Below are 26,297 nucleotides of genomic sequence, written 5' to 3'. Positions count from 1 at the left end.
CTGCTGACCCAGGACCCGCAGGGTACCAGACAGTAAGAATGTCAATGGTTTGCTCTGCTGTACCCTCGGACCTGACTCCATAATGACTCTCTGTCTGGCTCTGAGAAACTAACTTGAAGTACGACAAACTCCAGCTGCACTTAAAATAGAGCATCTATTTTTCATCTTTAATTGGAGGAAGACTGGTTCAAGTGTGGGTCAGAATCAAGAGGGTTGGTAAAATGATGACTGTCTTTGAGCATTAGCAACGAATTGTCCAAATGAAATAACAAAATACTTTGTTTGTCCATGCCTCTAGAACAACAGAAGTGTTTTACAATCTGATACCGCTATCCAACCCGGTATCACGCCAAAGCGTGTAATAGACCCGCCTGTCCAGTAGAGGATAGCGTGTCAGTGTCATGTTTTGCCTCACCGAGGCATGAATATTACGTGTGTGTGAACGTTCAGTACCAGCAGGGGGCAATTAAACCACTCACTCACTTTGTTTTAGGCAACAAATCCACTGAGGTTTAGGAAAAACATCATGGTTGGCCTTAAAATAAGTACTTAAACTAAGTATAGTACGTATGGAAACAACATAACATTAGTACGGACACATGTCACAAATGTCATCAACGTAACTTACAAAACAAAACACCGATCTCGAACACCGGCCTCCTGGTATAAAGTCCTGTGTTTGTTGGACACGACCACCTCCCCTCCCCTCCCACCTGCCATAAGCGGTCTTTTTCACATTTTATTCTTCATCACTAACTCTGAGCGTTACATATTTACATTGCAGTCAATACAGACTACAGGGCGTACAATTGACATCATCTTGATGTGCCTTCCAAACTGTTATAAATCACTGTTGAAAAAGTGATCTTCTTTATGATGTGACAACGTATGGTTAAGGTTTGGTTAGGTATAGGCACAAAAATGACTTGGTTAGATTTAGGTAAAGATCATGTAGTGAGTTTGAGTTAAAATAAGTACTTTGTAAAGGTTGGGGAAAAATCGTGGTTTGGGTTGAAATGACTACTTTGCTATGGTTAGGGGAATGATCTTGGTCATGTTTAAAAAAAACAACAACAACAAAGAGTGTCGGTTGGAAACGAGAAACACACAGCAGTCTCTCAGGTTAAAGTTGGATGTTTTGATGACAGCTGATGTCAGCCTCATTTCCATATTCAACTGGCTGTCTTCTAACATTCTCACCTAATGACCAGTAGTTCACCTCCACCTTACCAATCAATGGGGCTGGGGATTGTAGAGAGAGATCAACCGCTGTCAGCGACTACCACCACAGAAAAATAAAGAAAACACATTTCTGACCTTTGAACCAGACAATAAAACACACCAGGATCACTCCCTTTAATCACCAAATCCGCGACTAACCAAACACACCTTTCCCAGTAGCAATTGGATGTGACAAATGCTCAGACAGTCTTAACTGGTAGAGGATTTACAAAACGTATTCCTTAAGACAGTGAAAATGACAAACTGCAGATTTAAATCGTCTTTTACGTCCTTAAGCTTGTGTTAGAAAGGAAACTGATCAGAACATAATACCAGGACACTCTACACGAGCAAGACTTTACACCAGAGACAGCCAATACACCAGTTTTTCTGCACTAAACTTTATGTTCAAGGGAGAACAGAAGAACCGTAAAGTGATACTAAAAGGCAAGTCTATCTTTTGAGTATCACTCACAACCTGTAGGCTTGAGTGATGGCTGTGAAAAGTTTTATATTTCGTGTTCATTGATGAAAAAAGTATTAAAAAACACTCGTTCAAAGTATTCAACATGTCCCTCTTCACTGCTGTCCATCTATATGTGCAGTATGTTCCAAACAGGCAAGGTTTGGCCAAAATATGGTAAAACTCTGACTGTAAGGGAATGGGGACTGTCTGGAAAGCCACTATTGTGCCTTTCTTATACAGTATAAGACAAAGGCAAAGAGCAGGTGTTGTGGTTTGTGTATGAGAGAAGCTTCTCAATTTCACAAATAAATATTTCCACACTGTCGACATCAGTCATCAGAGTGAGTGGGATGGAGTGGAGTTACCGCTGCTGACGCACAGCTGGGGCTGGTAAGAAGAGGCCACAGATGCCGGGTCAGCCCTTCTTCTATGTATGAGAATGCTGCGTTCCCCACACACAAGGTCTGAGGGCAGGTGGAGGGGTGGCTGCCAGAGAAAGATATATCCTGCCTCTTCTGTGCTCCTCTTTGTGAACAAAGAGAGAGCAGTCAAATCCTCTTGGCTTCATCCCACTGTTCATGTGGGCAGCCTGATGGGTTCATATCAGCAAGGCTTGCAACATTCAGCCAGAAGCAGAGAGCAGGAGAGGGTTTTAGGTCAACCGGCTGACCACTGCCCTCGTGGAGCTCAGACAGAGAAAAGGCAGCAGCAGGATAATTGGAATCAGCTTTTATATTTATGTAAAAACTTAAGTTCCACTCTAATAAGCAAAGAGGGGATGGTGATAGCTACTGACACTCAGCTGGAGCTGGAGGAAGCCTTACAAGCTGCGCTGAAGCTTTGCCCGCAGTGACACACACCAGGGAAACCTTGAAGGCACAAACTAAGGTCAATGACCGGTGGTCTCTTTTCAGCACTATGCTGCCTGTCCTCGGTCATGTCCACACCATTCAGAGAAGTGCTAACAACAACAGAGGAGCTGAGCTGAGAAGAGAAAGAGAAAGAGCCCACACTTCCCAGCTTAGTCACTTGCTCTAAATGACATTGGAAATGGGTTCACTGTGAGCGCTCAGTGCACTTAAGGCCAGAAGCTCCACAAGAAACTAATGCACCACTCTTATATGGATCTTGTACATTTGAGAGCTTGCAGCGGACAGCGATTGAAATACACTTGGTGTGTTTGGGTAGCTGTCTGATAATATGGGTGCCAAATAACTCCAGGGCTAATTAACACCAGAGACAGAGCCGCCAAGCTGGCAAAGAGTTGCAGCTGCCACCTCACTTATCTACATCAACCTTTTTTTAAAATTCATGAATGAATTGGTTGTCCTATAACAAGCAGCAACAAACTCTTGAGAGTTCTGCCTCACCCTCACCTGCATTCAACATTTCAAACAGACTTCTTACCAGTGGGCAACTCCAGCCTCCGAAAAGGGAAGCCAATGCAGAACTGCCTTAAACGTGCATTCTTTGTAACAGCCAGCAGGGGGCGACTCCTCTGGTTGCAAATATAAGTCTGATTGTATAGAAGTCTATGAGAAAATGACCCTACTTCTCACTTGATTTATCACCTCAGTAAAACATTGAAAACATGAGTTTATGGTCTCAATTAGAGATGTTCCGATATAATTTTTTCCTTCCTGATACCGATTCCAATACCTGATCTATACAGCTGTTTGCTACTGACAATGTATGGATAGTGGACAGTACTGTAGTTGCTAGTGGCAGCCATGAAACATCCAGAGCCACAGCACAGTGAAAGCTACTGTTTTGGTGCGGCAAAGAAGAATTGATTTCCGGTTAAATAAGTTGATTTGTTTCTGGGTTAATAAATGATGGTATCGGATCACTGCATACTGGTGTACTCCCGACTTTGGGCAGTATCAGACGCATTTCCGATACAGGTATCGGTATTGGAACAACTCTAGTCTCATTCGCTTGTTTCAAGTCTTCTTCAATACAGCATTATGTTCATTTAGTAAATTCATTGTCTTATTTAAAGAAAATAGACGATAAAGCAGGGTATGCTTTAGGGGCGTGGCTACCTCGTGATTGACAGGTTGCTACCATGGCGTTCTCCAGTCTGGGAGTCGTCTGTGTTTTTGTCTTACAACTTTTACCCTTTCACATTGTCTTTTCATTTTATGGAAGTTAATTGTAACATTTTGGTCGCCCCTAAAATGTCTTATTCAGCGTTCGGTTGTAGTTAGATGATGTTGATCTGAGAATGGCCCAAAACGGCCGTGCACAGGTGAGTCACTTGTACACCTCACTTTCCTGTTGTCACACCACAGCTGTAATTCAGGAGAGCACTGCGCATTTTTGGTGTAACTGTCATTTCATCTCATGTCAGCACACTCGCAGCAGAAGCATGCGTCGGGCCAACAACTTCAAACACGTGTGATCAGTAGGGGGTCCAAGGTGCAGTGCTTGAAAAGCTAGCCTTGGTTGTGCTGTCTTCTGCAGAGGCTAGAAGAAGCCCCATAAATTCAAATTGACTTGAATTTCTGAGCATATACATGCAATATTGGGCAAACACAAGAAGGTGGTAAGCTAAACTAAGAAATCCTGGTGATTAGACAGACCTATTTGTAAGAGAATCCTCTTAGTATTTTTTTTGTTTAGTTAAACTAAACTGATCACAGCAGAGGCAGTGAGTTGAATAAGGATGAATTTTGTCAAATGAAAAGTAGGAGGGAAAGAAAGAAAAGAGAAAAAAGACAGAAAGAAGGAAGTGAACAAAAAGAGGATTTAATAAAACAAGAAGATTAGAATGATCAGTTGTGGTTTGTCATTTATTTGGGAATTTTAATTATATTTCTCATATTGTATCACTTTCTTTTAATTTGTTTTCAGTATACGTAATAGCTATCCATGCTCATTTCACAGACATATTCTGACTTGGCTTTTTGAAAGACATTTTGGTAATTAACATTGTAAAGGATTGGCTCAGTGAGGCAAAGCATAACATAAGCCCAAACCAAACCCTCTTGGCCCTACTGGCTTGTTGTGGATCTAAAACACCAGCAACATGCAGAATAATGTAGGCGAGATCAAGCTCCCCCAAAGAGCTGTTATTATAACACCTACACTAAATATGGGTTAATACAACCAGCATCTGATACGAGAAGCATCATGCTGAACAGATGAGGGTGGTAATTCAGAGTAAGGTTTTGGGATTTAATTTAACAGAAGATGTGTATGTATTCACATCAAACTAATCTTCCAATATCAAGTACCATAGGCGGCTTATGTGCCACAAACAAATGTTACTCGTCACAACTAACAGTCAGAAAACACAAATGTGAATTTTCCAGAGCCACAATAATCTAAATAGACTTTTATTAAGAAATGATGTTGTTAGAACTGATGAAAAGTACATAGTCCATGTTTGAACATAGAGTATCGGGCTGCAACTAAAGATTATTTGATTACTTGTTGAAACGTGAGAAAAGGGTGAAAAACGTTGTTCAGTGTTTCCCAAAGCCCAAGATGACGTCTTCAAATGTCTTGTTTCATCCACAACTCAAAGATATTCAGTTTACTGTCATGGAGGAGTAAAGAAATCAGAAAATATTCACATTTAAGAAGCTGAAATCAGAGAATTTTGACTTGTTTTTCCTAAACCGATTAATCGATTATCAAAATAGTTGGCGATTAATTTAATAGTTGACAACTAATCAATTAATTGCTTAATCGTTGCACCTCTAATATAATAAATATTGGACTTACTATTTTCTTACCTCTATATTGATTTAGCTCACATAAATATCTTTACAAATAATGTCATAGCTGCAGCCTTGGCTTTGAAAAGGAACAAACAACCGGAGACAGAGAGCTGATGGTGAAAGTTTGTGCACAAAAAGAAGGCGTACTTGCTGTAAGCCTCCACACAAACCCACCACTCAGTATAGTCTGCAGTATTCTCCTCCAGCTAGTAAAAAAATCTATTCTACTCAAACACTGACACATAATACAGCTATATCATGTTTTCAAGGAAAAACCCACTGTTATCCATAACTGCACCACCAACCTCAAACACTACTTGGTGCATTCCCAGCTCATCCCTCCTACACACAAGCCGCCGAGCACTATGAATAAGCTTCCCACAGTTTGCCAGCTCTGTAGATCCTGTTCTATCTGCAACAACATTACAGTCCTACAACTCACCAAATACTGGTGCTGCCAATTCATCAATGACTTATATGTTCCTACACATTTCTGTTGGTCAACGGAGAAAATAAACATTTGAAATTATGAACTAGATTGTGAGATTGTAATTTGGACAGTTTGTTGCGCAAAACATGACATTTGACGACGTCAATTTAGGCTTTGGGAAATTGTGATGAGCATTTTATAGACAAAAAGATGAATCAGTCATTCAAGAAAATAATCTACTGATTAATCGATAATGAAAATAATCAGTTCCAGCCCTTTATTTTACTTATTAATGGGAACTCAAAGACTTTTTGGGTAATTTTATGATTACATTTTCATTCTTGGGGGTCATGATTCTATTAAAAATATATTTTTGATTCCAAATCAATTTTCAATTTCAATTTTCATGTTTACTTTTGTAAATTAACTATTAGTATTTGTCCTATTTTTATCATTCATGTTTGCATTACTGCAGAAGGCTGCCAGTTGATTGTAAGTCCCTTAACATTTACTAATATAAAAACTACATGCTTCTGCACTATCTGCTTTATTTGAGTTTCAGTCACATGATTAGCTTGAAGTTGTAGTGGAGTAAAATGATTAACATTATCTCTTGTATTAACATGCAGCATACTTTAGTATGAACATTAAAACAATGGTAAAAGGGCTATATTGTAAGGGTAATGTCTTGCTGTCAGTCAAAAACAGAAAGTGTTCAAACATCCAAATCCTTGACTTTTCCTCCTCTGTAGCATCCTACTCAGCAGCTGCTATTAATGTTGTTAATGTCCAAGTCCAATCCTGCATTGTAAGATATGTTCTTTCCCTCCCACACATACAAACTATATATTTTGGCTTATGCTGTATGTCCTTCCTTTTATGCTCTTCCTCATTGATCTTATGTCATTTACTCTCAGCAGTAGGCAGATTGCAGCAAATTAAATTATTTTTATAAAACAGTCACTACCACCAGCCGGAGCAAGTGTTCTCATTTTACAGCTAAACAGTACACTACAAGATGTTAATAACAGAATATTGATTCATATTTGATCAGCGCTGCCTAGTTTGACTGTTTGATCGGAGTTTGTGAGTGATTGACAGCTGCCTCCGTTGAATGAAGAGCCAATAGGAACGCTCTCTCTCCGAAATGATCTGTGATTGACCAAAGTCTCCCATCACAGGCTAGATTTTGTTAAAGCCTGAAAACAGAGCCATGAGGAGGTGCAGACGTCTAGTTTTCTCTCAGAGCACTTGAATTACAATACGCTGAAAGGTTATTATGGATTTTTTGTCCAATTATGCCAAAAATATTCTGCCTACTACAGGTTTAACAGCCTTAGCCTGAGAAAGAGAACTCAGTTTGAAATGCACAGCTTATACTGCATGTAATAGAAACCAATTTCTGTTCTGCCATTGCTCCATCTTCGGATTAATGTTTTACGAAGCATTTAAATCTTTATCCTTTGCAGCAAAGTATTTGGTTCATAGTATTTGCTATAGGGCTTTTGGAGGCCTGCATTTCCTCCCACTGTTCTGTAGCACATAGGTAAAATGGAACAAGTCATGCTGGTTAATGGGCCCACATGGTTTATAAAACCCCTGTAGCCTAAATTACACTGTTGTACTTTCATTGATAAGCTCAAGGCCATGTAGCCAAGACATTTAGGTTATTTCTGTTGAAGACTAAATATTCCATTTCACATATTATAATAATACATCCTCTAACATCATACTCCAGTAGTGATTAGCCATAACTCTGATGTAAACTGGCTAAAGTGAGGAATCCAGTTGACACTTTGCATAGCTAGAATCAAAGAATGAATAGACAAAAAGACAAAAGTCTTTTCAAAAGTCTTACAACATACTGTAAGGTGACAATAAGGTGTAAGTGTTGTGCCCTAATATTACAGGACATTGATCAAACTATACTGTATTCTCAACATACACACAATACTGCATTGTTTACATTATTACAGAGGATACCTTTGTAAGTAGCAATGTCAACACTTTCAAATATAGAAATTTAACATATACTGCACTTTTCAATATCGAACAATGGGTGCCTTTTCACCTGAACTATGAACTTTTTACATTGTGATAAATGTATTAATCAAAATGTTGTTAAATATGCTATATTCCAGTGGATTACCGACTAAGTTTTTAGAAGTCAATGAAGCAACCTTCCCAACCCTTGCTATGTCAAACTGCTTTGTTAAATCTCAGTTTATTTTGTCCAACTCCTTTTGTCACCGTGAAAAAGAGTAAACCATGCACAGAAATGGGTGTCCTTTTTTAAACTACTTATCCGATATAACAGAAAATCCTCTCAAATTAAAGCTGACACTCGCTGTTCTTTCACTTCATAGTCACTGTGTAATTTCCCATCAAGGGAAAACTAAGCATTCAAAGAAATATGCTGTTGTCCAAATGTCAAGTTTCTGTTCAGAGGAGGAAGATGAGTAGAGCCGAAGAAGAGGTTAGGCTACACTCAAACTGTGAGAGTCTGAGAGTTTGGAAGAGAAAGAGACAAGAGATAGAAGATCACACTGTAAATGAAAGAATCGTTTCTGACCTCATTTTTAAGTTGCCAGGCGACGGTTGTCCGTCGTAAACTGATACAATATCAAAGTCTTCCTCCAGCGCCAGCGTGACGAAGGTCAGCTGGATTCGGTTCCTCTCCCCTGTTATTATGAGCCATGTACAGTTGGCGTAGTTGGGATAGCCGTGGGGGAAACCCGGCGACTCTATGGTACCATTCAGTCCTTGGACGACGCCACCACAGGATTCAGCTGGAAGAGAGAGATGGGACAAAATCATATTAGAATATTAGGATCTCAAATCTGCATCCTGCATTACATTAGTTAGATGTAAAAACATTTTCATTCCTGTCTTTCATACTTGACATTTCAAAGAGACAGCCTTTTGTCAAGTTCTGTACAGAGACTCTAGATTGATGCCGCTGTGAAGACAGATAATTAGACATGTTTTATCTTGTGTCCTCAAAAACCTTTACAAATAATGTAATGAGCTGTGTTTGATATAATTCACTGAGCACAGTATGTGCCAAGCCAAATTTTACAAGAGTAACAAGCCGCTGCCCTCACATGCAACTCCAACATAATGCAACACATGCCTCCCATGACACTGGAGCATATGCCATGTGAAGCTTTCATGCAGTGCCTGAACATGAGTACATACTGTATATATTTAAATTACATGGCTCTAACCCTTTAATCCTGACGATGTTAGTGCTGCGATCTTCTGATCTCGGACCAGAAATAACTCCCTATGACACATACACCTATACACACAGCACAGAGTACTGTATGGTACCATCACATTGCTCATTCATTAAAATAACCTTGTACAACCCTCACACTGAACACAGAGTTTCCATGTATAGATCTTTTACATTAACTACATGGACCTGCACATGCACAAATGCACGCATACAAGCTAAGCCAGCTCATATGCAGCTAATTTTATGTAGAAAAAAACATGTTCTTCATAAAATGATCTGTTAGAATGTACTTTTTCATAATGTCTGGAAATGCTTCACATCACGCCGTACAAGTTAAATTATTCAGTATATCACACAGAGTATTAGTATCCCGTCAAAATTGGAATGTACCTGCTAAAATATGGTGAAGTATTGTTATTATTGGTATGCAAATAAAACCATTTGTTTAAAGGTACAGTGTGTGGAATTTGGTGACATCTAGTGGTGTGGTTGCAGATTGCAACCAAGTGAATGCCCCTCCGCTCATTCCTCCCTTTCCAAGACTGCGGTAACGTGAGCCGCCACGTAGAAAACCATGGTAACGCTGTTTTCTCCGCTCAGAGGCCATCCTTACCATAATAACACTACTTTAGGAGCAATAAAAGTCAGATGGAGGCTGGCGGTAGCACGGTTTTGCAGGTTCCGCGGCTCAAGTTACCGCAGTTTCACAAGCGTGTCAGAGAACTATGGTGGCCTTCGTGTAACTTAAAAATGTGAAAGGCTCTCTCCAGAGCCAGAGTTTGGTTTGTCCGTTCTGGACTACTGTAGAAACATGGCGGAACAACATGGCGGACTCCGTGAAGAGGACCCGCTCCCTATGTACGTCGATATGAAGGGCTCATTCTAAGCTAACGAAAACACAATGATTCTTAGTTTCAGGCGATTGTACACTAATGAAAACATAGTTATGAATATTATATTCCATTTCTGCTAATAGATCCACCAAAATGCTGCCATGTTCTAAAGTTAGAGACACCTCATTGTCATGTGATAAAAATGTCTCTGCTGACTGTATAAGATGAGATATGATACAGTGTAGAGGGCAAGTATTTAATCTCTCTTCCACCATCTTTTCGTTTATCTCTGCTGTTTGAGCTGTTCTTTCGGCACTCGACATCCCCACTGGGTGTCAGTTGCTGCTGCATACTTGCATGTACATGCATGGACGTATTTCACAGGGGACATAGTTGCACAGACACATGCACAGAAGAACAGACTCCATACAGCTGGCTAGGTTTTGAAGAATTCATGGACTGCTTTTAAGTGTCAGTGTTCAGTGAGAGACAAAAAAAAGGCAGTAAATTAATAATAAAGCAGCTCTTAAAGCTGCCAAAAGCTAAGCTAATGTGTAACAAATCTTGTGAAAGCAATACATGTAACTGCAGCAGACCAAAATAAACCAAAGCCAGAGCGAAACCAAGGCAGACCAAAACAGCAGCTAAAATAATTAGTGTAGAAGGGAGAAAGGCAAATGCTTGCTAAAGTAGGGCTGTCCCAAATACCATTTTTTGGGGTTTTGAAGCTTTGTTGAGAAATATTTAAAGGTATTCGAAAAGTGCTGCACAACAGGCTGACATGTTCTTCTGTCTGTCTCCATCTCCCCCATTTAAGTTGCAGGGACAGTGCCGCTGACGCACTACTGCACACACACACACACACCATACACACAACAAACAGCGATATCAGAGAATAACTAATAATAATTAATGTTGAATAATGAATAATATTGTGGGATTATTCTGTATTTCATGGGCTATTTTGGGATTTATACTTTATTGTTATATATTTAAAAAAAACAAAAAAACAACAACAACAAAGCATTCGAATACTGATTTGTTGACCATGGCAAAGGTCAACGCTTCGAAGCATTCGGGTCAGCCCTATGCTAAAGTATAATAAAATTGACTACATGTTAAGGAAGCCTGTAAAAGCTATGCAAAATGAGAAACAAAAAGTGTTTTATTGTAAAAAACTAGGGGTACACTTGAGTATCGCAATATTATGTTTTGTGATTCTCTATCGTTTCTCAAAAACATTGTAGTGACTTTTTAATTAATAGTTTATATGCAAAAAGTTGTGGCCAACAATGGTTCATTTTGTGTTGTGTTGTTGGATGTTACAGGGACTTTTCTGATTGCATAAAAAAGTTAACTTTTTAATATACATATGGTGGTATGTTCTTTATACTATGATAGTTTTCATTCAATTATTATTTTTTTTAAATCGCAATATATTGCCTTACTTACGGTATCACAATATATCACAATGTATTGAATCGTAACCCCTGTATCATGATACGTATCGTATTGCCAGATTCTTGCAAATACATAACCCTAGAGAAAACAGTACAGTACCACATGTAAAAGCCAAAACACCAAGCAAAATAAAAAAAAAAAACAATCAAGGTTTAAGGATCCTTCAGTATGGCACACTACCACTGCTTTCCTTCCCTCATTCTCTGCTCATTTACAAACTCTCCCTGCACTTCTCTCCTCCATCTTTCATCTTCTGCTACTCTCTCCTCAAGAAAAACTTAATACAGTTTACTCCTAAAGCTGCTCCAATATACCGGGCACGTAGCACAATGTGTGTGCATGTGTGTGTGTCTGCGAGAAAGAAAGTGTGTGTGTGTGTGTGTGCCCAACATGAAAGCCAGCAGTAATTGTTTCTCAGATAGCGATGTTTATTGATGTATTTACCTTATATCACTGTGAACACACTCCCTCCTTTCACACACACACCACACACACATGAAGAAATGTGTCAACTAACTATTGTGTCACAATTCAGTCACACAGACGCTAACAAAATATGTGTGCGTTGTTTTCTGTGTTTTAGTCTTTTTCCGTCAAAATGAGATCAGAACGTCCGCATTGTGCACACACCAGATGTTCTTGTTGTCTGAAGTAACACAAAACACACAAACACACGTAAATACCTATACACAGGCCCGAATGAACAAGCTGGCAGCAACACAGACGCGCATATGTACATGTGCTCACACACACACGTACACAAACTTCAAACCATCTGGGGTGTCCAGATTAATTTCAGATTGTTCTCCACTGTCTTTCCAACCCAATTCACCTCTCCCCATCAGCCGTCTCTGTGTTGTCTCTCTCTTTCTGTCCACGGTCTCTTCCGATGCCAGATCCCCCTCTGCCCTTTTCGAGCAGATGGGATAAGTGGGATTCAGCGGATATTTGCATCAAGCCAAATGCCATATTGTAGCACCACACTTGGGGCATTTCAGTAAAAAGTTTTTTTTGCCTTGCCTCTTTGTTGATGTAACAGTGAGTTCTCCCTTGTGTGGGTTTTCATGCTTAGATTTTGTTAGTTTAGTGTAAGCTTTTCTGATCGAGACTGTCCAGTAACTGAAAACCATATGGTCAGTCCTCCCAACAGCTGTCCATGTGAGCACAACAACAAACGCTTACTCATTGAAGGAAATGACAGAAGAAAAAAAAAGAGTCTCCACCAGCGGCTCTGTGACGCTGTACTTTGGCACAGTGGTGCTTTGAACTAAATGCTTACGTCAGTGTGCTAACATGCTCTCAAGTGACAGTGCTAACATGCTTATATTTAGCAGGTACAACCATGTTCATCATCTTAATTTGGCATGTTAGCATGTTAACAGGCATAGTGAATGAAAGTACTGGAGAAATCAAAATAATGTTGACCTGATAATAGACAAAGAAAACAGAGAACCACCAAGATGTTTACAATTCCTCCTGAGGGGGACTCGGATGTGTGCACTAAATTTCATGGCAATGAAAGAGACATTTTACTCAACACCACAAATGTTAACATCATGGTGGCGCTAGAGGAAAATTCAGACTATCCCTAAAGTCAGTAGGTTTTATCCGCTAGAGACCATGAGTGTCTGTACAAAGTTTCATGCCATTAGTTGTTGAGATATTTTAGTCTGGACCAAAGTGGTGGACCCGCTGACCGACCAACCTACATTGCCATCCCTAGAGCCTTGATGCCAGTAGTGTGGCTAAAATAGTTATAATACACTTTTGGTTCTGGTAATAGAAATGTCTTCTGAAAACTATTTTGCAGAGGCCACCTGTTGATGGAGGCCACCAGTCAGCTGGTGAGTGGCGACCTCCATCATAAAAATGCTGTGCATTGAAAAATAAAATACTGTTTTCACCTGCCTGACTCAATACATGCACCGTCTATTGTTTTCATAATCAGAAGTTAATTTACCTAAAAATGACATTTATTTGTGTGCAATAAATAATGGAGACATCAATATATTTATTCAAACTGTTGTTTTTGTCATGAATACTTTCACACTGAACATGGATATCACCCGTTGAAAAAGCAACACATTTTTTTTTCCAGAACGAGGTTGATTTTCGCACCACGAATAAAGTCATTAACCAATCAAGTTGTGTGTAGCAGATGGAGTTGCGCCTATATTTATGAAACATAAATATACTGTCTGGATATAATGACTATTTCATATTTGCATGTTTTTGCAAGTTGTCACAATTTGCAGGTTACCTTCAAGATATAACCCAGATCCACATCCCGGTTGTGTAAAGGCCTTAAGTTGTATGTAAGGAATAGAGAAAAAAGGACTTTGTGTGAATGTGTGTGATACATAAATTAAGCCGTGTGTCCATAAGTAGTATTAAACAGCAGCTCCAGACACATGCAGATAAAAACATGCTGTCATGTACACATGGGTGCTCTGCACTCAGATGCAGACACGTACACAAACGCTAACACACACTGACAGTCTTCATTAAAATACAGGGCTAAATCCTGCAGGTATATTTGTTTGATTTATATCCCACAGGCTTTGAGGCTTTTCCACTGTTATTTATGTTCACTTGTATTTCAATTGCACATGCATGTCTGCAGGGCTGTACACTGATACTGCTGTGAGATATGTCCTAGGTTAAAATACGGATGGCTACTTGAGTATTTTTCCATATTTAACAACCATTCCCAAGAGCTGCATGCCACAGGTTAATATTCAGACTGAAGAAGCTTGATTCTCTGCCTTTCCACTCGTACAATAGAGAGATGTTAGATATTCCTAATGCAGAAAAATGAATTATTTCTCAATCATTTCTGCCCAGCAACCCAAACAAAGTTGCCATTGTTCAGTAATGATTGGATCAGTGCGCAGATCTACATAGCAATCAGACACATTGTTAAATTTTAGGTGTTGAGAGGCGGCAGAGAGGTGGAGCGCTTTAGTAGAACCTGACCACAAGGTCCCTGGCTCATAAATCAAACGCTGGCCTCCTCTTTCCACGGCGTGCTGGGCCACAAATCAAATGCATCTTTCTAAGTTACGCTGTGTAGAACTATTGACTGCAGTGATTCAATACCGGCTATGAAAAAGTGGAGAGGAGAGGAGAGGAGAGGAGAGGAGAGGAGAGGAGAAGACAGTACAGGAGAGGAGAGAGGAAGAGATGAGGGGAGGAGAGGAGAGGAGAGGAGAGGAGAGGAGAGGAGAGGAGAAAGAAGATAAGATGGAAGGAGAGGAGAGGAGAGGAGACGAGAAAGAAGATGAGAAAGAAGGAGATGAGAGGAGAGGAGAGAGGAGAAGATCACAAGAGAGGAGAGGAGAAGAGAAAGAAGATGAGAAAGGAGGAGATGAGAGGAGGGGAGAGAGGAGAAGATCACAGGAGAGGAGAGGAGATGAGAAAGAAGATGAGAAAGGAGGAGACGAGAGAGGAAGAGATGAGAGGAGAGAAGAGAAGAGAAGAGGAGAGGAGAGGAGAGGAGAGAAGAGGAGAGGAGAGGAGAGGAGAGGAGAGGAGAGGAGTTCTGTTGTGTATTTTTTCGGTATCTTTGTTTTCTTTCCCAGCCCTTCTCATGTACCACCCCCTCCCTCTTTTTCATTATCTCTGTGTCAGGATCATTGTGTCTCTTCCACATTATGTTTGTCTCTCTGCAACCGTCCATCTCTCCATCTCCCCCCTCTGTATATCTTTCTCTCTCCAACCTCGTGTCCATCCGTGCTCTCTTTATAACACCAGTATTATCACCATGCCTGTACCTCTCATCCTCCCTCATTCTCTTCCTCCCTGCAGCTTCTTTCCTCTCTATCTCTATCCCCAGCTCCCTGTCATTACCTCCCTCCTCCCTTCCTTCTGTCTTGCTCTCTCATCCCTTCATCCCTCGCGCTTCCCCTCTTTCGCCACAATTATCTCTGTATTAGTATCGTTGCATCTCTCCCTAAGTGTCATTACATCGCTTCCTCGCTTTATCGCTATTATTATCACTATGTCATATTGTCTCTCTCCTGGTGTCATTATATCCATCTCTCCGTGTTTCCTCTCTTATCCTGCTGGAGTGTTCGGTTGTTTTTATTCCACCCACTCACCTCCTATATTTATCACACGAAGAACAAATAGCACAACCTCTCTCTGTCTGTCTTTCTCTCTATCGCCATTTCTCGTGCTCTCTGTCAGCCCACTGTCAAACAGTTTAAGTAAATGGGACTGCAGTTAGATTTGAGCGTTTAGGCCATTTAGCTGGTGCTCAGTGGAGATAAAAGCAGGTCTCTGGAAAATAACATGAAAGTACATCTATGCAGTTAACTACGCTGAAAACTGCTATGAAAAAGACTTTGTGTTCTCCTGTGAAAGCAATTACTCTCAACACTTATTCACCAGTGTGGACTTTTTATAGCCATCATGACGTTCGTTCTGAATTGATACTGAAAGAGTGCCGATAGCACTTTGGTCAATGCAACTTGAAATGAATGCGTTAAAGAAAAAAGAAACTGATTTTGAAGGAAAATCCTTCAAAAGTCAAAACTTGTGATAAAGTTTGCTTGTGCTGACAAATAAACTAAGTGTGAAAATGAATTAAACTTGCAAACTAATAAACACTGAACAAATAGTGTTGACAATTCTACCACACTTCAATAAGTTGATCAAAGAGAAATATACTTGTCAGATGTAAATTAGATGCACATTAAAAAAGGACCAAAAAACTGTAAATTAAATCTATATTAAAGCTTCAGTAGGCAGAATATTTTTGGCATCATTGGGCAAAACTTCCATAATAACCTTTCAGCATATTGTAATTCAAGTGTTCTGAGAGAAAACTAGACTTCTGCACCTCCTCATGGCTCTGTTTTCAGGCTTTAAAACATATAGCCTGTGACGGGAGACTTTGGCCAATCACAGGTCATTTCAGAGAGAGAGACCGTTCCTATTGGCTGTTCATTCAACGGAGGCAACTGTCAATCACTCGCGAACTCCAATCAAACGGTCAAACTAGGCAGCGCTGATCAAATATGAATCAATATTCTGTTACTTTAATGCCTATTTCTTTACTGTTTAGCTGTAAAATTGAGAAAGTTGTGCTCCGGCTGGTGGGCGGTGCTTTGTATTTCCTCAACAGATCTCCACATGGCTTCCGGGTCACGAACGTTCTCATTTTAAAGCTAAACAGTACACTACAAGATGATTCTGAGAACATTTGACGCAAGAAATAGACATTACAGGATTGACAGCTGCTCAGAGACAGCAAGGCTCCCGCTCGGCTCTGGTTGGTTGTTTTCCTCCGGTCTGTGAAATCTTGCAGATGCCGTTAGGAGCACCGGAGGACACAGAGGCACATTATTTTTTTGTACTACTGTCAGGATATAGTGACCGTTTTATAAAAATAACTTTTTTTAATAATATTTCCTCACATTCTACCCACTGCTGCTTTCAGGTGTTGAGCTAAACGAATGGTGAGGTGAGAGACGGAACATGCCCAGTCACTGGTCACCATAACAACCATGGTATGCAGCAGAGACATGTATCATACCCTATGTGTGACACACACACACACACACACACACACACACACACACACACGCACACACACACACACACACACAGCTGGACAATCACACAGAGACACACAGGAAGAACCAAGGCTACATCCAGAGTAAATCCCAAACATTGTCAGCAAGGAATAGGGGTTGCTGTCTGAAGATAGCAGAGATAGGTAGGATGGATGGTGTGTTTCCCTGTGTGTGTGTGTGTGTGTGTGCGTACTGTAAGGGAGTAAGACGGAGATATGATCAAAGATAGGAGACCAAAATAAGGACAAAGTGAGAGAGGTGCACGGGAGAGAATTGCATGTGATTGCATGTGTGTGCGTCTGTGTGTTTCGTAAAATATTATCTTTATTTTTCATCATGCTGGCTTTGAAAAACATTGACTTTCTGAGGGAAGCCACCACTCTGCGTCTGTAATCAATCATCCTTCCACCAACAACTCAATAGCTTTATGTTGTGAATAGAATGAATGGAGATGATTCAAGTGATTCAAATAAAAATAAAGCGCTGAAAACAAACACTAAACAAACATATCATTTGAGAGTGCATCCTTGGCCTTACTACAGCCCGTGCTTCTCCCTGTGGTAGCTGTGCAGCTATATCTTTCAAAATGTTTTACAAATCATGATTGATGTATTTCTCAGCGCAGATATTACTGTCTCTGCAGACGCGGTTGCTCACAGGCACCGGCTGAAATTCTGTCATTCCATTATTTGTATATGCTTCAACAGTCTCAGGAGAGCAGCCCATGCTTGTTTGTTTGGGGGTTTGGGATCTGCTGTCAGCCCGGTGATGCCAAAGCACTGGGGGCAGTTTTATGAAGTGATGGCTAATGCAGTGCAGAACAAAACGACAGCTCATTACTAAATGTGTCACCACAGTCAACAAATACAAGTATGAGTCTTGCAGATTGGCCATTTTAGGGTCAAATGTTTAAAATGACATGACTGGCTGCCATATCTAAGAGAGGGAGGTGAGCGGGCTTAGTTTTCTGTACTGAATAGTTTGACTGCTCCCAGGTGTAAACATGCAGCAAGATTGAGTGTTTCGAGTGTCAGTTTTAATATGAAGCAGTCCATATCTACTATTTCTTTAAGTGCTTTTACCTCCATTTTTATTGATCAATACACCCACCGTGTCACTTTTTACGGTCCCATTAATAGTTATCTTAAATATCACAGCACATTTTGTCGCCGATTACGTTTGTCTTTGAAATATCACAAATAGGTTGTCCGCAGGCAGTGACGTAGTACAACAAGCGACGTGCAGAGCAGGTGACGTAGTATATTGTGCGACCTTTAATGAAAGCTACGTGGAGGTCATGTCTAGAAGGTAACCTCTTGCGCGACTCGCTGCCCGACGACCTATCCTAACCTTAACTATTCAAGGTCAATTCCTAACCTTAACCATCTCGCGAGAGTGCAGTCACTGATTTTTTGGCCAGTAGAAATAAGCTGTGAAGACAACACTGACATGACGAATACTCCCTCTCTTCTAGCTCGGTTTTGGATCCCCACCAACTCCTGAGGGAAATGTCTGGCTCTAAAGCTGCTAAGTGCTCTACAAGGGTCATCAGCTAGCTGCTAACTTTGCAGTAAAAGCTCTTCCATTAAAAACAGCTTGCCTGAGAGCACTGAAAGACACTATAAAGCTTTGTGGCGTTGAGGGGAACTGCAGAGTCAGGTGATAATTGTCTGTGGGTTCATCACTGCAACATATTCAATCGATTGTTATTACAAAAATATTGATTAAAGCTAGGGCTGTTGCGATTAGTACCAACGCATGTTTCTTTTAATTTTTTTATACTGCATTGCCTCAATGCTTCATCGCCTGGAGCTCCTCCTGATCACCTGCCGATTGAACGGTGAATCCAATGAACGACCCCCAGTGCCGCCGGAGCTCGCCCCAAAGTCTACGGACTTTGGGGCGAGATCCGGCGGCACTGTGGGATGGAGAGAGAGCAGGTGCCGCTCATCTGCATGTACTGCCTGTTATGCAATGACACAGAGCCGGTTTAGGCTTGAATCATCATTGCGCATTCTGCGTTGATTGATGGTGCCAGTGTGTGTGTGTGTGTGTGTGTGTGTGTGTTCATTGGACTCGTTAGGAAATGTACCTTCTCTTATTATTTTATTTCCGCCATAATTTTAAGTATATTTCTTTGTGTAGGGAATTCCATAAAAACAATAGATAACGTTTGAGTAATTGTGTGATGTGCCTTCATTATTACATGTTCAATTAATTATGATGCATTTGTTTTTCCTCCTATCTTTCTCATGTTGCACTTTGTTCAATATGCAGAACTTAGCCTCCTTTTTTACTTTGTTAAGGGATTTAATAGATAACTTGGATTTCTTTTGTTGTTGCACTACTGATCTAAATAATACGCCCTCTTTTTATTCAGTTTAATCATGTTGGAGTTGCCAGTTTAAACATACAGATTTGTAATTTAATATGTAAACCTTTGTTTACATTTTTGAAATGGTCAAAACGAACTGAAATGAAATGGTCAATTTGAGGATAATTAATCGTTCAGATTAATCAACTAATATACTAAATAGTAGACTAAAATAGTTGAAGAATTAATCAATAGAAAATGAGTTGTTAATGGGAGCCCTATTTATAGCTCCTTTAAACATTTCTATCCTCAGAGGTCACTTTTATTAACACAGCTTTGACTTTTCACCAAATGAAAGTTCTGTGTTTTCCCTTTAGAGTTTACCGCAGTTTAAACTGTCAAACTCTCCAGGCCTGAGTTTTTTTTCCTCGAGACCGTGCAGCGGTGCTCCCGAGTCAATGAAGGGGAAACACACAAAGCCATCTAAATAGAAAAGATGTGACAATGAAAATCACTGATGCCCCACTTGCTTGCAGTGTTATTGCTGAGAAAAGAGGCAGCGTGCTCAATATTTAACTTACCCTTGGGATAAGCTTAGAAAGAAAAAAAAAAAGCCTATGAATTCCTTTGCATTCTTGAAAAGTCAACCTGTAATACGGAGAGCAAAGAATCAGCACACACACACACACACACATACACTCAAGCAGAAACACACATTAGGATCTTCTGCGGTCAAAGCTAGGTGGGAATATCAAATCCATGAACTCAGCAATCTGCTGAACGTGTGTTAGAGAGCAGCAAAGCAAAATGGGTGCTGAGAGCAAGCAATAGTAAGCAATCCTCTGTATACATGTTTGTGTGTGTGTGTGTGTGTGTGTGTGTGTGTGTGTGTGTGTGTGTGTGTCAGTGTGTGTGTGTGTGTGTGTGTGTGTGTGTGTGTGTGTGTGTGAGTGCATGGCCTTGGGTGTATTCGCTGTGTACATGTATGTGGTAAACTGTACCATTATGCTGAGATGTTCTAATATAAACTGTAGCTGGTGGTCAGGACCAGGTCACTCTTTCATTGCTGACGAAACACAAACACACATACACATACACACACACACACACACACACACACACACACACACACACACACACACACACACACAAACACACACAAACACACAGCACCTGAAAGCCACACAATTTTCTTTGAATCCTTTTCTTCCATTTCTGGCTTTCTCTCGCAGTCGTCTCCTCTGTCTCTAATTTTCTCCCCTCCTCAATAAAGATATTTCTCCCTGACAGTGGAAATCAATTGCTTGTTTCATCTGACAACAATGCCGTTTTACTGCAAACAAAAAACAAATGAAAGCGGTCCTGTAGCCCAAATTCTTATGACAGTTAGCAGCGGTTACCTTGTTTTTCTTTTTACTAAATAAAAACAACATCACCAAATTGCTACTGTTTTTTCCTCTATAATCCATCACAGTTAACAGCTTTATTCTTTAAAGACACATTATGTTGTGCTTTGCTTACAGTTAATAATCCATCTGGGAGAAATAAAAGTCTCCAGATACATGTCACAGTACAAACTTCAATGTCGCTTCTTTGTTTTCTTAATAAGAATATCTTAGGAGTTAGTAGAAAGAGCAGGCAGTTTCAAACTGGGTCCGACAGCCTAAATCTTTAAAAAATCATAAAGTAAATGAGTAATTACATCATTAGCCACAGACGTTTTCTTTTAACATGTTAACCTTCTGAGACACGCGGGATCATGGACGATCCGATCGACTTTACTGTCTTTAAGAGGCTGTGGCAGGTTCAGTTTTAGAGCTAGAGTGAAAGTACAGATATCATATGAATCTAAACGACCTAAGGAAGACATTGGTACATGTCATGCCAGCATGTCAGGAAGGGGGCTAAATAACACTCCAAAATTAGGCTGAATTTTGGTAAGGAAAAACTGGCATGGCCATTTTCTATGTGCTTTCCATATGTATATTGACAATAAGAAGGAATCTGAGCAGTTTCCAGAACAAAAGTGCTCGACATCCAATCGCCGAAAAAATTTAATTCTTGCAGAAATCTAAAAAATGTCAAACGTTTTTAATACTAAATCCCAGCATTGGCTTTTTCTATGGTATTCCTCAAGGTGTTAGTGTCTCAATGTGGTATTTTGGAGAGATTCTTGATCAATCTTATCAATTCTTTGACTGGTAAACAAATGGTTAAATTTAACACCAATCTGTGTAACAAATGGTATCAACACAAAAACTTCTGCAACAACTTGATGAGACATAAGTGAGCATGGGGATGACACATCCTTATATCATCATGTTCTAAACCACTTTCACAATTTATTTTAGTTAATTAACTAATTAACTAATGTTTACTTCTGATTTATGACTAGAAGAACTTGACACACAGTGCTGCGCTGCATCTCAAATTAATCTTGAGGCTCCCGGCTTTCAGATGATGTACATCACTTCTATGAAACATCTACTGTTGACCTGCTATCTCCCACTAAAGACCCCCTGTACCCCACCCTAAAAAAGCCCCCAAAAAACAGGTCCATTGTGGGTTTCAGAGGGTTAAGCAATGCTGCATGTGGTTTTGAATGTGCAAGTGTGTGTGTTCATTGCATATTTATCTGCAGGTGTGTGTGTGTGTGTGTGTGTTTGTGTGTTGTTAAGACACATCCAAGAGAAAAGGAATGAGACACTCACTAGTCTTCTATCACAATCTCTCCCTGCTGTGAAAATGATTCACTTATCTCCTCCCTTTCCCTTTCACTCTCATGACAACAGCCATTATAGCAGTATGCATTTTTCAGTTTATGATTTAGATTTAAGTATACTTCTAAACTTGTTTATGACAGTGATATGACGGTATAAGTTTAGCATATCACAGCGAGGTTACTGCAACACATCATTTGACCATGAGCTCTGTCTGCTTGTTAACCTCCTGTAGCTGGAAGATATTTTAAACCATTCATACCACAAAACCGAGGTGAAATTTCCACAATAAATTATTCTTTCAATTCTAATTAGGATCCGGTAGCAGTCTTTCATTTTTCTGTTTCTTTTCTTTCTTTCTCTGGGTATTTCTTTTGTTAACTGGGGATATTCAATTCGATTTAATTTTGTTCACATATTTATTCGATAATAATCATGACTTTCAGGCCCTGACACAATAAGCCCACGGTCGGTCGTCAGACAGTTTGGAGCCATCGGTGAGCGTCTGTTGTCCTAGTCTTTTCGGTGTGTCCCACAACGTCGGATCTAGTCTGCCCGTGTCAGAGTTTTGTTGAATCGGCGGGGGCGCCCATCAGTGAGAGAACTCACTCTGATTGGCTGTGCAGCTTGAATGAATCAGTGCACGAGAAGAGAAATGGACGTGAAGAAAGCAAGCCAACGAGTAAAGTCAAGAGGAAAAACACAGACGACTCGTCTAATTTTTCATCTTCATCTCATCTGATCATTCCAGTACACGGATATTTTCACAACGACATGGCCATCTGGAATGAAGCTAAGAGGTGAGTGAGAGGGGTGTGAAAATGGTCAGCAAACGCCACTTCATTTCATGCACGTATCATAACAACGGCTTAAAAATTAGCAGTCCTCGGTATTACGGTTTCCCTTTTTGAATGACAAATACAGACTACCGCCCCCTGCTTGTAGGGAGCGTTATTTCCTCTCACGCAGGATCGTGAGAGGTAGTTGGCCGTCAGCTGTAGTCTTTGCGGTGTGTTCAAGTGCAACTTTTTGGGTAAAACGAAGACTACGTGAGATGAGGCGACGCAGCTGGTGGTCTTCCCTGCCGCTAGTTCTTTCATGTCGGCTTAGTGTGTCCCCTGCTTTAGAGAAAGTGAATTAAGTCAGTTGTGTTTTTCTTCAACCTCTCTTTTCATCAAAGAGTTATCAAGGAATGACTCAAAATTCCTCAGATTTTGAAGCAAAAAATAGATTGTATGTAGGTGGTCTGCAGTCACAGATTCGGAGCTTCTAGTTCTACTTGAGTCAGGGTGAAATGAACACATCTATTGGCACTGAGTCATGGTCCAGTTGACAAAGCACTTCACAGATATGAAACACTGTATCAGCCCTTCCCCTGGAGAATATAGACATGAAAATAAAACTAGAAATGTAAATTCACCTGACAGATTGGCTTACCTCATATAACCTGGGTGTTTGTTGCGTTGGTGGAAATGTGAAACGTTTTTTCCCATGACTCGTTTGTTTAATTGCTTTTCATTATTTTACTGAAAACATGATGAAGATCACTGCATCGTGTATTGTGAACACATTGTAATTACACTGTAACGGCGTCACAAGATGTCAATGTATTAAGGTGCATTATGAATGTGGAAGGTGTAGAGTGGGTTATGAGGTTATTACAGGTGATACAGGGCCTTTATTTAGCTTTGTTTGAAACACTTCATCAGCCCATTAAAAAGCAAAAACCTCCATAATTCATACAGAATTGGGCTGTTCTTACAACATGCACAATTAAATTTGGGTCATTGCTGATGGAAGCCTTCAGGAGCAGAACATTTTTCTTTAAATTGATGAGTTATACACTGGATGTTTTAAGAAAGAAATAATTTGGTAGAAATTATGCCTTGAAGCCTGGGCTGTTACCATCCTAAACCGCAGCAGTTTTTTAAACTGATGGCCAGAGACGGGCTGCAGTAATTCAGTTGTAAATAATTAAGCTTCCTTTCTCCAGCGAAATTAATTGGGTTCTGTCAATTCTAGTATTTACCTAATTAGTTACACCTGTACCAGCTCAGTATTTTACTGTTCTAAACAGACTTTTACTGGAGGCGAGAAGGAGTTAGCAGGAGAGGGAAGTATATCCCTGTAAATTCAATTTGTCAGGGCTTCTCTGTATAGGTCTTCCTTCCTGTTTTTTTCTGTGTGCCTGTCTCTTGAGTTTATTGGTCCCTGTGGATTTGTGTGTCCCTTGCGTATATGAGAGAGAGGAAGAGACAAGAGGTGGGGGAGACGGAGAGAGAGACAGAGATGCTCTGCTGTGCGATTTCTGTGATAACTTTATGTGTGTCACAGTTAAAGTGCATGCGAGCCCCACACACACAAACAGGACAGGATAACCAGAAGCCTGTGCTACGAAGCAGGATTTGAGGTTAGCGAGGTAACTTCAGGATTAACCCTGGGTTTTCCGTCCTACGTCGGTGGTTCACTTCTTACCGGGGTAGATCGCCATGGTAACTTATGCTGAACACCTAACTTGCTCCGCGGCAGGTTATGTTCCAGATAAGAGATCAACTCGTATAAAAGCACCGCCTACTGACCAATCAGAGCTTGTGTGTGGATCGTATGATAATATTGAAGAAGTTAAAGTCATAATCCAGGCTAAAAACAACACACTTTTAACTGATAAATGCGGCAAGGGTTAGCTGGCTGTATGCTGTGGGTGCTTACCGCTTTGAATTATGTTTTTATATTTCTTTTTTTAAGTCCATTTCATACCGCCGGAATCAGGGACGCAGCTGAAAGAAGGCCGAAATACTCATACACGCCACATCTTTATCAAAGGGCATAATGAAGTGTAATCTATTCACCCATTATATTCTTAAAGCTTTATATAATATCACTGCCCCATCGAATATTCCTGCATTTGGCATCTTCAACTGTGTTACTTTTAGTCTGAATTATGTGTTTAATTTAATTATAAGATTTAAGTTCTTTGTATTTGTCTAATATTATAGTTTGCTCTGCGTTTGTAAAATATGCCGCTCTGCTGACAGTAGTAGTCCATGTTTGTGAAGGTGTGTTAGCTGGGCCGGCTCTCTGGAGTGTGTGTGTGTATACTATATAGATAGGTATAAGGCTGACGCATGTAGAAAAAGATCCAAAGAAAGATTTCTAGAAATGACCTCGAACTTTTCATTCCCAGCGATACACAACAAAGAGAAATGCAATGGAGGAAAGAGGCAGAAATGAATGCACACAATGAGCAGAGAGGTAAAGAGAGCAAAAGAGAGAGCAAGCGAGAGAGAGATGCAATTTTTTTGCATCTATATATTTGCCTTTGGGGCCAAAGCATACTTTATGCTGCAGTATGCTTTGTTATTCATCTGTTGGGACATTGATGTTTCACATGAGCTAGCAGGTTGTATGAGTGTGAGAGAGAGACACACAGAGAGAGAAACATACATACATGCATGGGCAGAGAGAAAAAATGAAACGGAGAGTATATAAGTTAAAATGGAAATGGTGAGGATGCGAGAAAAGAGGAAGCAGGAAGCAGAGAGAAACAGAGGCGAGGGGGGCAGGAGGTCAGCAGTGGGGACAGGTAGAGTTAAATATAGTAGATATAGCTACAGGGACCGGAAAAATAAAGAATGAGAAGGAGTAAGAGCTGAGGCACCCAAGGTTTTCTGAGTTTTTCTTCATCTGATTCGAGGGTCTCGAGGGTGTCGTATGCTGTACAGATTGTAAAGCCCCTTGAGGCAAATTTGTGATTTTTTGATACTGGGCTTTTGACTTGATAAAGACAAAGTAAAGGACACTATTCTTCATCCAGGCGGAGTTTAAGTGTTTCACTCTAACACCATTTTCTTAGATATACATGTAAGAGAAAAAAGGCTTTAGAAAAACTGTAAAAAAAAAAAAAAAAAGGTTGAGGGAAAGAATGAGAGAAAGAAAGTTGAAAGGTTTGATCTAATGTGACCATCCTTTAATATACTGACAGCCACTAGCCTACCATACTGTACTTTATCATGAAAACCAGCAATTATCAGGTATCAGAGCTGTATATAAAGTCAAGTAAGACGAGGGGTTAAACAATCCATCGTTCTGGATCGATATCTCGGTTCAATGATTAACAATCCAATATCATTGATGTAAAGTAAAAATATCAATACATATCATTTTCAAGATACGCCGTTATTTTGAAATTCCCACTTAATATTTATTCTTTTTCTTAAAAAGAAAATATTTTTTTTTCATTTAAATGTCAGGCAGAGCCCTGTAATAACAATTTAAAATTTGGGATGCTAATTTTGAATTTTCTT

At 40.1% G+C, this 26,297-nt stretch overlaps 1 protein-coding gene across 2 annotated transcripts in view; it reads right to left on the bottom strand.

Annotated features, from left to right (window-relative positions):
• Positions 1-26,297, bottom strand: part of LOC119478662 (CUB and sushi domain-containing protein 1-like) — a 460,060-nt gene that overhangs the window by 335,075 nt on the left and 98,688 nt on the right. For both annotated transcript variants that reach the window (XM_037753555.1, XM_037753563.1), the window contains exon 2: positions 8,418-8,634. In XM_037753555.1, the coding sequence (XP_037609483.1) occupies positions 8,418-8,634 (217 nt within the window). The remainder of the gene's footprint in view (positions 1-8,417; positions 8,635-26,297) is intronic.

This window comes from Sebastes umbrosus, chromosome 2 (genome assembly GCF_015220745.1).
Source record: "Sebastes umbrosus isolate fSebUmb1 chromosome 2, fSebUmb1.pri, whole genome shotgun sequence".
Taxonomy (NCBI): Eukaryota; Metazoa; Chordata; class Actinopteri; order Perciformes; family Sebastidae; genus Sebastes; species Sebastes umbrosus.
The sequence above is the reverse complement of the archived record's forward strand: the minus strand, read 5'-3'. Positions and strand labels throughout refer to the sequence as shown.